General features: G+C 31.2%; 1 protein-coding gene across 1 annotated transcript in view; it reads left to right on the top strand.

The window, feature by feature from the left end:
- Nucleotides 1–3544: 3544 nt before the first annotated feature.
- Nucleotides 3545–15523, top strand: part of LOC119689441 (mediator of RNA polymerase II transcription subunit 3) — a 35826-nt gene continuing 23847 nt past the window's right edge. Inside the window, exon 1 of the mRNA XM_038104272.1 lies at nt 3545–3760. Coding sequence (XP_037960200.1) covers nt 3722–3760 — 39 coding nt within the window. The 5' untranslated portion in view covers nt 3545–3721. The remainder of the gene's footprint in view (nt 3761–15523) is intronic.

Raw genomic sequence — 15523 nt, 5'->3', positions numbered from 1 at the left:
TTTTTATATTATATTTTTATTTTATAAATATAAGTTGTAATTTAACGTCATTTTTAAGATAGAAGTGACTATTATATTTAGTAGAAACAAATATATTTTATAATAAGGTTTTTTCGAAAAATAGTGAACTAAAACAACAAAAATTTATTTTCATATTATATTAATTATAATTTTTTATTAATTTTAATATTTTTTGTTATTTATTTTTAATATATAATTCAGCCAAAAACCATACAGCTAATTCGAGTGTTGCCAAATACCCGTCATTTTATTTATGTTTTTAAGAAAGTTTTGCAAAATATAATTTTATAAATTTATAAATTATGTTTTTGACGTAAATTGTAATTATAAATAGCATATAGCATATAGTAAACCGATTTCTTTAAATATTTTGTAAAAACACACCCCACAATCCTTTTTTTGTGAAGGTTGATTTATTGTATTTGTGTGTGTGTGTAAGATATACAATATGAATTAATGTTGTAAATACAATTTATTTTAAATGTGGTTGAGTTTAATTGAAAATTGTGCAATTATGTATAAGAAAAAATTAGCATTTAAAGCTAACTCTATATAACTTGAATTCATTTCCATATCTGATTTTTTATTAAATATTAATAAGAGTATAACTTTAATTTAGTCATTGGCCCGTGCGTTTTATATAAGGCAAAATGTAAAAATATAAAAAAAAATTTGAATATTTATTATTTTATTTTATTTTATTTTAGTTTATTTTTTTTTTCATTGCATCGACAAATATAACTGTGCTAATTCGAATTTGTAATGCGCCTTTTGGGCGCCAGGATGAAAATTTATCAGCACCCTCGCACCAAAAAGGCCAGGCATTCTGCCAACTAAAGAAGCATTGCATAACACACTAATAAAATAAAGCAAATGCATTGTCCGAAATTCGTATCAGTCACCTCCCAATATATTTAAATATTTTTCAAACAACCATGCAGTTTTTAGTAGCGCAGTTAGTAGAGTAGTTAGAGTAGTTAGTAGCTACAGTTCAAGCAGAAACAAACAAATAAAATTGAACGTACAAAAAACGCATATCAATGTACGTGTATTTGTTCGTATTTCAAAATGAAAATTGTTTTCTATGCGGGTGTTTTCGTTTCATTAATGCTCATTCAAACTGCAGAAATTTTTCAAAACGGCACACGCTCTTGACCCTAACTCCAACTTTCGAAAAGGTTTGTATAAATAATACCAACATCATTATCACTGTTCGTTCCACTACTACCGTTGAAACGTCGAAACGCTGAAATGCTGAAACGCTGAAACTAGCACGCGAATGCTGCCACCAGCAGCGCGCTTAAGTTGCCGCTGCACACAGTTGTGGGAGATGTGAAAATATTAGAAGTTGGAAAAACTAAAAAAAAAAAATTATATAAATGTATTTTTGCAAAATTGTTGCAAAGAAGGACTACCAACTACCGACTACCCATTTATTTGTGATGGTTTGCTTGTTTATGATGCATCCCCGTGGGTAAATGTGTGTGCGCTTATATTTTTTATTTTCTATTTATCGCACACGCAATCCTTTGCTTGCTATTCACTCCGTAACATAACCATACTCATACTATACCAAAAAATATAAATGAACAAAAAAAAACATACAAACAAAAAAAAACGCAGAGGCACACACAATCAAATATAAGTATAACGCGAAATAAACAATATACTGCATGGCGCTCTGCCGCCTACCCATATATTTTTTCATTTTCAGCCTCGTTTTTTCATTATTTTTTATGTCCGAAACGCCGACACTGGCCTCTTCTGAAACAAAAAATTAATTTGAATCATACATACATACATATACAACGACACAACACCGACCGACAGTTTTCAATATACGCACACAGCATGGTCTCGTCTTTTTTGACGAACTCCTTTTTTGTTACGGCTACCCTATCTCGCTCTCCAGAGTCCACACCCTCATACCAACCAGTCCACACATTTTGTCTTTTTTGTACGCTACATCAACTATACTATCTTTGGTTTTCATACGATCTCAACCTCTAGTTCAAATACTACATATAAAAATGCTCGCATACGCAAGCACCGCATTCGCTACTCTGCATCAATGTTCAATACCTCTACCATGTGGTGGTCGGGATTCTTGGCTCACATATTTTCGGAATTTTGTTTACCTCGCGCTCTTGTTTACTACAAACCGATTACTGCCCCGCCACGCTTACAACCACTCGTAGTGAACAAATGTGCTTGTGCTCATTTTAATTTGTAGCACAAAACTAAAAAAAAATTCATACAACAACTACAACAATTACAACAACAACAACAAAATTAAAAGCCTAAAAACCACTGCTTCAGCTGTTTGTCATCTGAACTGAACTGAGCTACTGCCAGGCGCCGAAGGCCAACAGCAACAGCAGCAACAGCAGCAGCAGCACCACCACCAACAACAAAAACAACAACAAGTACGTACGCTTCGCTTCGCCTTCTTATGGCTAACACCCACCGGTTTCGTCAGCGCCACATTGTATTCGTGCATGTCTGTCATACTTGCAACATTGTATGTGTACTTGTCTGTCTGTCAATTTGACATTTTGTGCTTATCATCATTTCTCTGTTTTTATCCTTATAGACTTAATCAACATAGTCCTCGCAACAAAATTATATGGCTCAGTTGTTGTGTAGCTATTTACACAGTGCCTTTTAACTTATAGTGGTACCATTCATTGTTGCCTTACTGCCATTAATGCTCACCTGCTTTTCTGGCGCTCTCCGTTAACTTTCACGTGCCTAAGTTACAGTTTAATGCTTTTTTCTCATCCTTCAATCATCGAGTTGTTCGCTGTTCGTTGTTCCTGCACTTACAGTTTCGTTTTCCACACATGCTGCTCGCCCACTCACAGCACAGGCGCAGAGAATATGATTATTCTCTGCTAACGTTTTGTTTTTTATTATGTACTTGCTTCGCATTATTTTGTTGATATCGTCAACTCTGCCAACGAGTGGTTAAGGAAAATTCATATCCAATTGCATATTTGTGTTTTGGTCAGTTAGCAATTGTACTTCGTGGCGTTAGGTTTCCAATATATTAAGGAGAACGCAAGCAGTTACGTTTAGCAATTTTGTTATATAAAAGTAAAATAACGGAACAAATTCATAGATTAGCTTACATATTAAAAATTAATAAAACCGGCATCACCGTCTATCAATAAATTTTATAATTGACAACAGAGCATAAGTGTCACAAAACTGAAGCGTAGAACCACAACAATAACAGTGATTGCCGCCAAATTCAACAAGTTCTTAAAACACACAGTTGGGCTAATACGACAAATTAACTAGCAAGTGCAGTGTATACTATAAAGATTTGAAGTAACTATACAGCTAAAGTTATCTACATAAATAAATATCAAATCATTTGGTACTTCACTTCAAACAGTGATTTCGATAAATTCAAATTAAAAAAGAAATATATATATTTATATATAAAAAATATTAAAAAACTTGTGAACTAACTGTTCAACCAGAAATAGTTGCAAAAAAAAGAATAAATAAATTTAGCCAACAGTAGCACAATTTCTTATATTGAAACTGAACTGTTTTTTATAGTTTGTGTGAAAACCTTTTGTGTATTTCCCCGGAATAACGAAAAATATTCAAAATTCCGAAAAATCCGAGAAAACCCCAAAAACAATCGACACGTACAGCGTCGTCAACGGGAGGTGGTGGCACTACAAAAATGGCTTCAAAAAGAAAAGCATCGGTGCTGCTACACAAGGTAAGTCCAAGATTTCTTAGCTCTTTTATATTTCATAGTAAATAAAATAAAATTGTATTTAGGATTAACATTCTAAAATTTATATCTATTTTATATAGATTACACATTTTCAAACAATAAACAAATCTAGATATAATATTACTTTAGTGGATTATACATTTTCAAACCATAAACAGATCTAGATATAATATTACTTTATATTGGTTTATTTCCCATTCCTAATATAAATTTCCTATTCCTAATATAAAAACAACTTATTCAAAAAATTGTATAAAATCATTCATTCATCATAAATTTGGAATTTACGAGGTGATATCAACAATCAACCACGAAATCACATACATAAATCTTACCATTAGTAAAACTTTTATGCGTGTTTTAAAATTTATAATAAACTTTAACACAGCGTTGTTTTGTAAATTAATTATTATATTTTAATTTTAAACAAAGCCAAAATGTAACTTATTATGCATAGGAAATATTCTAACATTACACATCAGAATTTTCCAGCGCTAAAATTTTATGTATATTTAAATTACAAATTACTTTGTTGATGTCCGTTTATACGACGCAAGTAGGCCGCCACATACTCTCCCTTGAAAAGAGCCGCAGGCTGTGATAAATGACGTTATTTTGCTGCACGTATAGCGTGCTGAACCGTGGCTGCGAAGTGGTATAATAACGCGACGGTGTTTTATAGCTGTATGTTAAATAGCGACTACTCTAAAGCAGGTCTGCACAGACGTGCCTGAGCCCAGGCAAAATACGTTGACTGTGCGCTGTTGACCTATTGGCTGTACAGCTGACTGATGAATCGACAGCCATACAGCGTTACTATTGTAAATAACAATATTATAAATATATTATTATTATAATGTATAATATTAATGAAAATAATAATGATAATAAAAATAATAAAAAATTAATAACAAAAATAATAATAGTAAAAATAAAATAAAGTAAAAACTAATAATAAAAACTAACTTATTAAATAAAAAATAATAATAAAACTAATAATTTTATTTAAAAAAAATTAATAACAAAAATTATAATAGTCAAAATAAAAATAAAATAAAATAAAAACTCACTCATAAGATAAAAAATTATAATAAAACTAATAATTACATTAAAAACAAATAATAACAAAATGAATAATAGTAAAAATTAATAAAAAAAATATATAATAAAATCTAACAATTAAAACTCACTTCATAAAATAAAAAACTATAATAAAAATACACAAATAAAATGTTATTATTAATAATAATAAAAATAAAAATAATAACAATAAAAATAAAAAACATTTGAATTTATTTATCGACATGTTTTTTTATAATGGTTTTCATATATTTTTTAATCCGGCTATGGGTCCCCTTTTATTAAATAATTCAACGTTTAATATTTTTTATTATATTCTATAGTCATCATTAGGATCACGATTAAAAACTATACAAAAAACATAATAAAAATAAAATTAATAACAAAAATAAAAAAAAAAAATTTATAAAAATAATAATGATAATAAAAATAATAATGAAACATTGAAATAAGTATAATAATAAAAAACTAAAATAAGTATAATAATAAAAATAATAATAACAATAACTATAATAATAATGATAAAATAATAATAAAAATAATACTAATAATAAAAAAATAAAAATAACAATAATAATAATGATAATAAAAGTTGATCTCAATCTCAAAAGATATGTGGTCACAGAAATGCAGAAAACAGTATTAATAAATTTGGATTTGAGCTTGGATAAGTGTATAAAACATGGACTACATGGGGTATATGGTCTAAGACTTAAAAAGCATGAATGGCAGTCAATTGACTGTGAGATATTCGAATAATGATAATAATAATAATATAAGTATTAATAACAGAAATAGAAATAAAAAATATATAATAACAAAAATATAACAATAATGAGAATAAACCATAATTCTTTTGATCACAGACTCTGTTTCAATTGTTAGCGGAGTCAGATCTCTAACTTTATTATTCTATCTTATATCTCCGTTTTATTGCCTTTGTCAGAAGTAACTTTTAAAAATAGACGATAACGATAAATCCAAATAAATTTTCTAGCTTATCTTATATTTCCAACTTAGAGACTACTAAATGAAATTTAGAAGACTTTGCTTACATCAACAGGATATGATATATAAAAACAATATACCGTTAGCCTAACAATGGTTAAATCAAAACACGCAGCAGAATCATGTTAGACAACATAACAGTAATATGTAGAGAAAGGATTCAAATAAACAACCAACATTAAAAAGCCTAAACATAAAAAACTTCATAAGCAGACGAATCAACAATAAGATACTGAAACCTAGTTAGAAAAAGACACTATTATTTTTAAGTTGCGAGTGTTTTACTATAAATAGTCCAAATTAAATGATTATAAGATTAGTTATGACATTCCATTCTTATAAAAAAGTCAAAAAATTAAAAACTTTGGAAATTACGTTAAAGGAAAAAGTGTAATAATAAATATACCCGTATATAAGAAGTAATAAACAGCTTTGACCTAAGAAAGGCTGTTTTTTCGGCTGTCTATGCCGTACTTATTTTCTATAACATCACATTGCATAGTGGAATCCTATCTGTGTTATTGCACTTTCTTCCAAGATTTCCTTAGAGTTCCCTTCACGAAGGACATGTTGCCTAGTACTGAGGCCTCTTCTTCTTTAAATAGCCACTGCTAATCTTAGTTTTATTGTAGTTACCTACAATATCTAGCATACGGAGTGAACAGTAAGATTATCTTACTGTCCAAAATTCACTGGATTATCTTTCTGATTACTAGTATAGTTACTATGTTTTTTATTCCTTGGGAAGGATAACAGCGTCTAGCTGTTATTTTAGCACTCTATATCTTCTTTAGTCAGTTGTTGGCGTACTGCATTTTACGACTTTTAAGCTAAATCTTCCAATTATAGTACATTTATTTGCAAAGTCTGGAAATTTTTTTGCTTAAAATAAAGCAGTAACTAAATATTCCAATACATGTAACTTATTGGTGTGTGCAATCTTTTCCGTTGATATTGTTACGTGTTCGGCCACTTTTTAAAACAAATGCTCTTTTCTTGAATATTGTCCGCTTCTAATGGCCACATCATTCTTTGATTATAAAAGTAACTAGCACGACAGTGGTTCTTCTTTTATGCACGTTCTCTTCGAGTACTCTTGTTCTACCGGCTTCACGCTTGTTGGAAACCGGTAAACAGTCTACAGCAGAAATAAGAACGTTTTGTGCTATTGACGGTAGATATTTTCAGATGCATTTACAGAACTCTGAAGTTTTATCCTCTTCTAGACTATCCAAATCGAGAAATTTCTATCTGGACAAAGGGTTTGAGTGCAGTTCCGTAACTGCCTTGCTATTGCGCTTTAAGTTCGATACAGAACTCCGTTTTTGCCCGAAGCTTTTGGACCTGGTATATATTATCGTAAGTGACATATTTTCCTTGTTATTGCAATCAGCAGTTTCATATTGATAAAATACTTTTTTCTAAAAAACCTTGAGGCATGAGTTAATAAGTGTAAAACCATTTTCTCCGTGTAGGCTTTTCATGATCATATGTGTTGCGACATGGATGATCACTGGGTAATTAAGTTTTATTTAAAGGTACATTCTATCCAAGTACATTACATTTTTTCTGCACATTCTGCAGTTTATTTAGCTGTTTTGTATTATTCGTTTTATTTCACTATTGCCGCCACCGATGTAACGCAAAATGAATCTTACGGTTATTTATGCAGAATAAGATGCCCATGCAGAGATTCAGAGAATTCCTTAAGGAAGATGGAGTTCAGAAGTAGAATCTAGCGCTGTAAGGAGTACTCTTAACTGATTCTGTATTACCAATTTAATGCTGACGGATATCGAAAATACTTGGATATAAGCAAAGTTTTAGTAAGACGAAGATGTAAGATTAACTTAGAAACCATTTTTTCTTTGTATTCAAAATTATTATTCAAATTTTATGATTACTTTCAGTATACCATAATAAGGATCTTATAAATCTTTCGATATGTAAGATTAACCTTAAAAAACATTTCATCTTCAACCTCAAGATTTAAATTAAATCTTGGTTGACATTTGATATATTTGATTTCATCATTAATGCCTCCAAAAAACACTGTGTTTTCGTGAGCCAATTCCTACATGATGCAACTTCTTTTTCTTAGCTCAATGCACAGAGAATCGTCTAAGTACAAAGAATTTTCGATACTCTCTGCGTTCGTATAATCCCTAATGCCACTCGTAGAAAATGAACACTTACTTAAAAACGACGTCTATTCGTCTTAGCTCAATAGTTTCTCAGGAATTCTTTAACTTTTAAGCCACATCTTGAAAAACAATATCTGATATGATCCTTAAGAAATCAGATATTCAAACTTCACGCTAATTCAAACTGTTTTTATGGGTTTTTTTATTATACTAAAAATAGTTGTCGAATTTTATTATCCGAAGCAGTAATACCGGTACTTAAACGATCAAATTAAAACTCCATAAATCATCGAAGAACAATTAACGTTGTGTCATTGAAACCACTGTAACTTCTGAATTGAACGTCAGATTTTCACAGGATTCATTCATTACTTTCGGGACTTATTGTTTATAAGTTGCAACCTTGTAAAAATCATATGGAATTCTCAGTAGCGACGCTATCTATAATATACCTATATTACCTTACAAACTTTTACTGATGTTATATGTATATATGCTAATTATATTTTACATTGTCAATGTAGCAGATCAGTAACATAAAGTACTTAGTTCTATTGTCTTTTTATTCCTAATCAAGAAAGTTCACTTTTAAAATCGTTTGATATAATATGTATATATATGTAATTTTCATACTTATTATATATTGAAAACCCATCCTATCTTTGTAATACGATAGAACTTAGTAATTAGCAATAATATAGGAGATAAAAATTAAGTTACATATATCATATTTTGATTCGAAAATTAATCCACTTAATATGTAATAACATTATTAAGTCATGTGATACTTCCCAATTAACATGTCCTACATATAACAAAACCAGATAGTGAAACCTGATTAAAAACGACCGCGTGAATTTTGCAAATTTACTGCTGTTCTCTCCAACCGCTGATGTTTAGGAACCCACGCAGAGAAACAACCAGTGGAATTTTTCAGTTTTATCGCAATCGGCAGCTAAATTTTGAGAAAGAAAACAGGTCTCTAGTAAATAATAGGATCACGTTTTTGACCGTTTCTCAGACTGTTCATTTGTAAGAATAAAAGATTTATTAAATTATCTAAATTCGACTAGATGGATTTAGTTTTTATCTTTTTAAATCTTAAGGTTCTTTGCGAGGAGTAGGGTAGCGAAACGGCGAAAAATCGTTAATTGAGGTCAGCAGATAACTTTCTGCTGCTCTAAACAAGCAACTAACTAACCAACTAACTACAACTAATAGACTTAAGAAGTGAGCTGTTGCGAAAATATAAATTTTTGGTAAGATTTGGTAGCTCATATATCCAGTTTCATATAACAATATTTGCTGTTAGAAGGTTTTGAACAGTAATGAAGAAACAATAACAAACATTTTAATAAATGTATTGAAATTTGACTGATCATACAATGCTGTTTCGATTATTGCCAAGTACTCATCATTAATGATTTGACGAAGTATTCGAATTTTTATTTAATAAGTGTATAGTACTTATATAATTTGTTGAATAGCAAGTACTAGGCTTAGAACTTATGTCTGTCGAATTTGAAACGCTGACTAATCTTGTTTTTCTACAAGTACCCAAGGCTACATAAATTTTCAATGTCCAAGCTCTAAATTTTTTTATTTGTGACTTTATTTGTAAGTGACACTAACCAAAGCACTAACCATTCTTTTATAAATTAGAACGAGTTTATAAACTACAGCTTTATTTGGAAACACAAGTCCAACGAATTTTTTTTTGTTAGTTCCTTTATCTTTTTCAGGAGCACAGGGTCTCAGTGCCACATTTCCATCTCGTATGATTGTTTGCGATTACTTTTAATTCGTTTCACAATTTCTCTAATGCACAAGTCTCGGCATGTAGCGTTGATGTTTTTGGACGTCCTCTTTTTCAAGATCTGACACTAAAGCATTTTGAGCTTCGAAAAGCATTTCGAACTTCCCCAAAGGTTGTAGGTGGTTTTAAACTTTGAGTTTTTTTAAAGATATGGTAATACAATGGACCAATAAGCCTAAGTGCATTCAATAGTGATCGCCGGTATAACCTAACTTAACATGTTGTGAGTCATGTTTCACAACCTTTTGTACGTGGTTTTAAACTCTGTGCTTTTTTATATATACAGTAACACAATAGGCCAATAGACCTAAGTGCATCTCCTAGGGATCGCCGGTATAACCTAACCTAACCTTCTGTTGTGAGCCATATTACACAACGTAAATTCTAAGTTTAGTTTGTGTTGATAACGTTTGCAAGACCTTTCTTAGCTAAGCGTATGTATCCTTCGCTTTGTTTGTGCGGACAAGTATATCCTTTTTGGCGCTATCCTCACCGGATTTTATACTACCCAGATAAGAAAAAGGTAGAACATTGAAAAAAAAAGAAAGAAGATTGATAGAAAAAAAAAAACGAAACAATATTTAGTGCTAATAAATTCAGAATTCAATTTCAAGTTGATTTTATACTCTGCAGTTATTATATCTTCCCGTTTAGTGGAGTTCTGCTTTGGTAAATGAATAAGCTTCTAGCGGCCTAATTAGAATTTAATAAATTTTGGTTGAATTTCGAAAAACGGCATCAACTGAAGCGGCATTTCTGTTGTTAACTTTACTTCGCTTATTGAGTATGTTTTGGAAGCTGTTACCGATGAACACCCTTATTTGAGTGTCACTCAAATGACTTATTACAACTTTTACACAAAATTCCAACCAGACGTATCTATACGCGGTTGTCAAATGTCCTGACACTAACGAATACTTTCTTTGGCATAATATTTATAGATTTTTTAAATAAAAACATAGAGCTAACACCTCTGAAAACCGTTGAACAAATAGCAAATATACATTTCACAAATTACTTATGGTCTTCGGCTAAGAAAATGTCGCACAAGGAACCGAAAGTACTCGAAATAAAGAAAGAAAGCATAGACGAAAAATTATTAATTCCTTTATCATTTGATCCTACCACGCGAAGAGGTGGACAATAAATGCATCCCCCAATTTTCTAAAAACCGAAACACTCCTACATACATACATACATACATACATAAAATGTCTAAGGACATTGCCTTGGCACTTTGTGTGAATGTAGGAGAACACGTCAATTAACTTTTGCAAAAGGGATAAGAGTGCGGGGCATTCAACTGGGTAACTTGGCACACAGAACTATGGTGAGCACAAGCGGACAGGCGAACGTATGCACGTTAGTATGCATTTGTATATGTGCTTTGCTTGTACATACCAAAGAGAACAAACCGTAATTCATTAATCGCAAATAACAAAGAAAAAAGAACGAACGAAGCAAAGAAGCAAAGATTCTTGGGTGGTGTTATTTGTCTTAAATGTAAAGATAAAGAACACACTAAGAGCAAGTATATGGAAGTGTTCGGTACGAAATTTTTCAAGCTTATCGTATGCATACGTTTTGCGAATAGAAATACAATTTTGTCGGTTTGCGCGTGCGAACATCTGCACAAAGTGATGTGCATACATGAAAATGTCTACTATCCTAAGATTATACATATATATCTATATATATATATATATATACATATATTTGTGTGTATATATACAAATAAGTATGTGGCCGAGTTTGCTGCAGATTTTTAAGCTTACTATTTTTGCAGTTTTTCTTAGTGTTCTTAGTATTCTTAGTATGATTGCTTCAGTTTGGGCAAAGTAATAAGGAGTTACTTGGCCAAAAAGAAGATTACATATCACCAAATTGTAGAAGACTTTTGCTTGAAGTAAAGTACACGTGAAATGTATAAGTTTAAATAGAGCAATATACGTTATTAGGTCTAGTAGAAAAGTACTCCAGTAGTTAACTTCACACTACCATTAAAGGAACAGCTTCACTAAACATACTAATAAGTTGCACAAATTTTATTTTAGAAATTTAGTACTTTTGCCAAATTATGTTACTAAGAGCTCTTAAATTCTGCAAACCCTAAAATTTCTTCATTTACTAAAGAATATCAGCAAATATTAATGCAATAAGGGCTGACATTGGTCACATATTCAAACATATGTATGTATCTAGTGAATATATTACCACCTTTTCCCTACATATGCATATATTTGCATATATCAACATATTTTTTCTCATAAAACCGCAAAGAACTCCGCACTTATAACTGCTAAAGCGTTTAAAGCAAGATTTTGCAGATACATATATATATAAATGCATGCAACTTTATATTCTATACATTCAGCCACACAATAGAGAGAGTTAAGATTTTAAATAGCAACATAAATAGACTAGTATTAAATACCGCCAACAAGAAGCGGTGCGTAGGATGTCCTTGAAGTTTTTATTGACTGATGTCAACTTATAGGTACTATTCAACCAGCAATATTTATGTATAAATCTAAACATATACATCTACAAATATACTAGTTTCAAGCGAAACGTTTTTACAAATGCTTTCATTTTTTATAAGTAGTTATTTTTGTATTTTTGTATTTTTTTCTTTTTATACTCCTTCCCTTTTGCTATTCCTTGTTATGACTGCTATATATTAAAATCTTGGATATAAAAAAGTTGCTGTGTCTGTATGATTATGCATTTATATATCATCAGTTAGCGAAACTTAGGTCTTAAAGTAGCTGCGCCTCCAACATACACTTTTCAATATACGTAAATATATAAAAACATACATACATATAAACGTACAAGTTTCTAAAAACTATACTTACTACATACATATAAAATAGACAAAAATATGAATCTACTCACACGCATAGAACAAGTTAAACTACCTTTAACAAACAAGATTCCAATGTTTCTTACACAGCAAACGTTTTCCAATATATTATATACACCCATTCATACATTCCTAATCACACATATTTATACCAGTATGAGTAGTTAGTTACCCACTTAGCGTCTTCACGTACCATACACACACCAAAACCCACCAAACCAAAACCCCAATACCATACACCACACATTTGCAGAACAACAAAGTTTGCCGTAAGAAATTTCTAAGCACTAACATTTATACACACATTTAGTTGAATAGAAATGCTGAAGAAATCAGTCTCAGTCTCAGTCTCAACCTTAGCATTTATTCAAATAACTGGAAACACAAACCTCCCTTCTTCATATGTCCAAGTCAGTTTACCCTCATCGACTCATCCACTTTCACTCATACCATACGAAACGAACAAAACATTTCAAACACCCACACCAAAGGATATAAAGCCAAGTTCTGAGTACATATACGGCACACTATATACAACCATCGCATGCATGTTCGCATATACATTAATGTATTGTGACGCTTGTGACGGTACTGACGCTACTGACGCTCATGACGCTTGTGACGCTTGTATAGACGTATAAATGGACTGACAGATTTTAAATTTTAGCTGGCAAAGACAAGTTGGAGTTTAGTAAAGACGAAAATAAGGCTCAAATATTCCTTTACAGTAGCAACTTCGTCACTCAAATTTAGTTTTTAAGTGATTAAGGTAATCAACGTTAAGAAAAGAAATGTGATGGAACTCTAAGCAAATACTTACTTATGTTATGTTATACACACGTAAATGTATTGTAATAGAGAAATATATAAATTAATAGTACATACATAAGACCCAAACACCGTAATAGTACTCGTACTGTGGTTAGACATATTTTTATTGAAAAATCCACATCAGTCACTAAAGACATTAATTCAAACACTAAAAATGGCCTCGCTACAAAGGGACCGTTTTCTTTTGACGAAAAACACTTTAAATATAAGTATTTGGCAACAAAATTCAAAGAAGATAGGGTTGGATGAGACAACATAACCATGAAGTCCCAGGTTCGAATAAAAAATACAAATTATCAGAATTAAATATAATACATAATTTTGCAAGATTGGCCTTCCATAAAAATTATTTCATAGCAAGAAAGAAAAAAATCGTCTCCATAATTTACTAATTTAATTAAATAGACAATACAAACTGACAGCAAATTTTTAAAAATGGATTAAAATTTATTAAACTCTGAACTACAATAAAAATTGCTAATTAACACCCTAAACATTTTTCTTATGTTTTAATACAAATAAAAGTAATCATTGTTAGGGAAGCCATAACTAGTCTTGTAGTAGATAATATATTAGATGAGAATACATACATACCATCACATCAAGTCAAGCTGCTTTAATGTTTTTAATGCAATCTAATTTCCAATCTCTGAACCAAATGTCCACAGAATTTAATATTTTCTGATATTCCAATAACTCAAATGATCTAATCAGATAAGATTGGTTGGTTGCAGTGGCAGGTCATAAGATAACTTCAAATGTACCTCAATTAGCAATTTTTCGCCGTTTTGTTACCACATTCCTCGCAAGAACCCTAGTATAGGAGAGTAGAGACTAAATCCATCCCACCGAATTTAGGTAATTTAACAGGTCTTTCATCCTTACCATTGAGCAGTCTGATAAACTATCACAAAAGTATTTTCCTAAGAACCTATATCTTCTGGATGCTAGAGCTGGGCATTCACAGAGAAAATGTATTATTGTTTCTTTCTCCCGCGGGTTTCCACAACTTCTGCAGTGAGAGTTATGGGGAATACGCAGTTTCTCTGCGTGAGTTCGTAACCACCAATGACCAGTAAGAACCGCAATAAGCCTTGCAGTGTTTACGCGATCTTTTATGATGAGTTCCAGAGATTTATTTTTATTATAAGTGGGCCACGTTAACCTGGAAGTTGCACATGACCTTAGTGCTTTCCATCTGTTATTGGCGAGATAAGGTACCTGAGACACTTATTGGAACAACTGCTAGATATAGGCATACCGCTGGCATCATGCCAACATTTTTTGAATACTTTCTGTATTAAGCAAAATAAGATACAAATTGGAAGATTCAATGATATACAAGCATCTATAAAAAAATTAAGCAAATTAATTAACAACAAGTCTGACTATTTTATTGCTGTACGCTGTAAAGTTATCCGTCTTGTGGAAGAATTGTTGATGTGTCACAGACAGATAGAAAATAATGCTGGAAGATTGCCATTTAATGATTACTGTCATATTCGTGTGGAAAGCGAGAAAATTCTCAAATACAAGGATATAGTAGGCAATTGCAACGGAGACGATTTGATCACATGAAAAACCTGAGGTATTCATTGGGACAAATGCAAAATTTGGACATACCGCTGGCATCGTGTAAACAGTTGTTCCTGTATTGAGCAAGTTAAAATATAAAACAGAAAGCTTCAATAATAAAGAAACATCTGGGAGCAAATTAAGTATAATTAAAATTAATTAAAAAAAGTGTGGTGTATGCGCTGTAAGGATATGTTTTTAATGTAGGGTTGTTGATGAATCACAGTGTGTTGGGACACCATATTAGAAGATTTAATCTCACGTTTAATGATTTCTGTTGCATTCGTGGGAAAAACGAAGACAGTTTTTCACACTTGCTTTGTTACTATGCAGCACATGCGCAACGACGATTTATCACACTATAGTCTTATTTTTTAATCTTTAAATCTACATTTAAAAAATAAAAATGGGCTTTGTTGAAGGTT

This window comes from Teleopsis dalmanni, chromosome X (genome assembly GCF_002237135.1).
Source record: "Teleopsis dalmanni isolate 2A chromosome X, ASM223713v2, whole genome shotgun sequence".
NCBI lineage: Eukaryota > Metazoa > Arthropoda > Insecta > Diptera > Diopsidae > Teleopsis > Teleopsis dalmanni.
The sequence above is the reverse complement of the archived record's forward strand: the minus strand, read 5'-3'. Positions and strand labels throughout refer to the sequence as shown.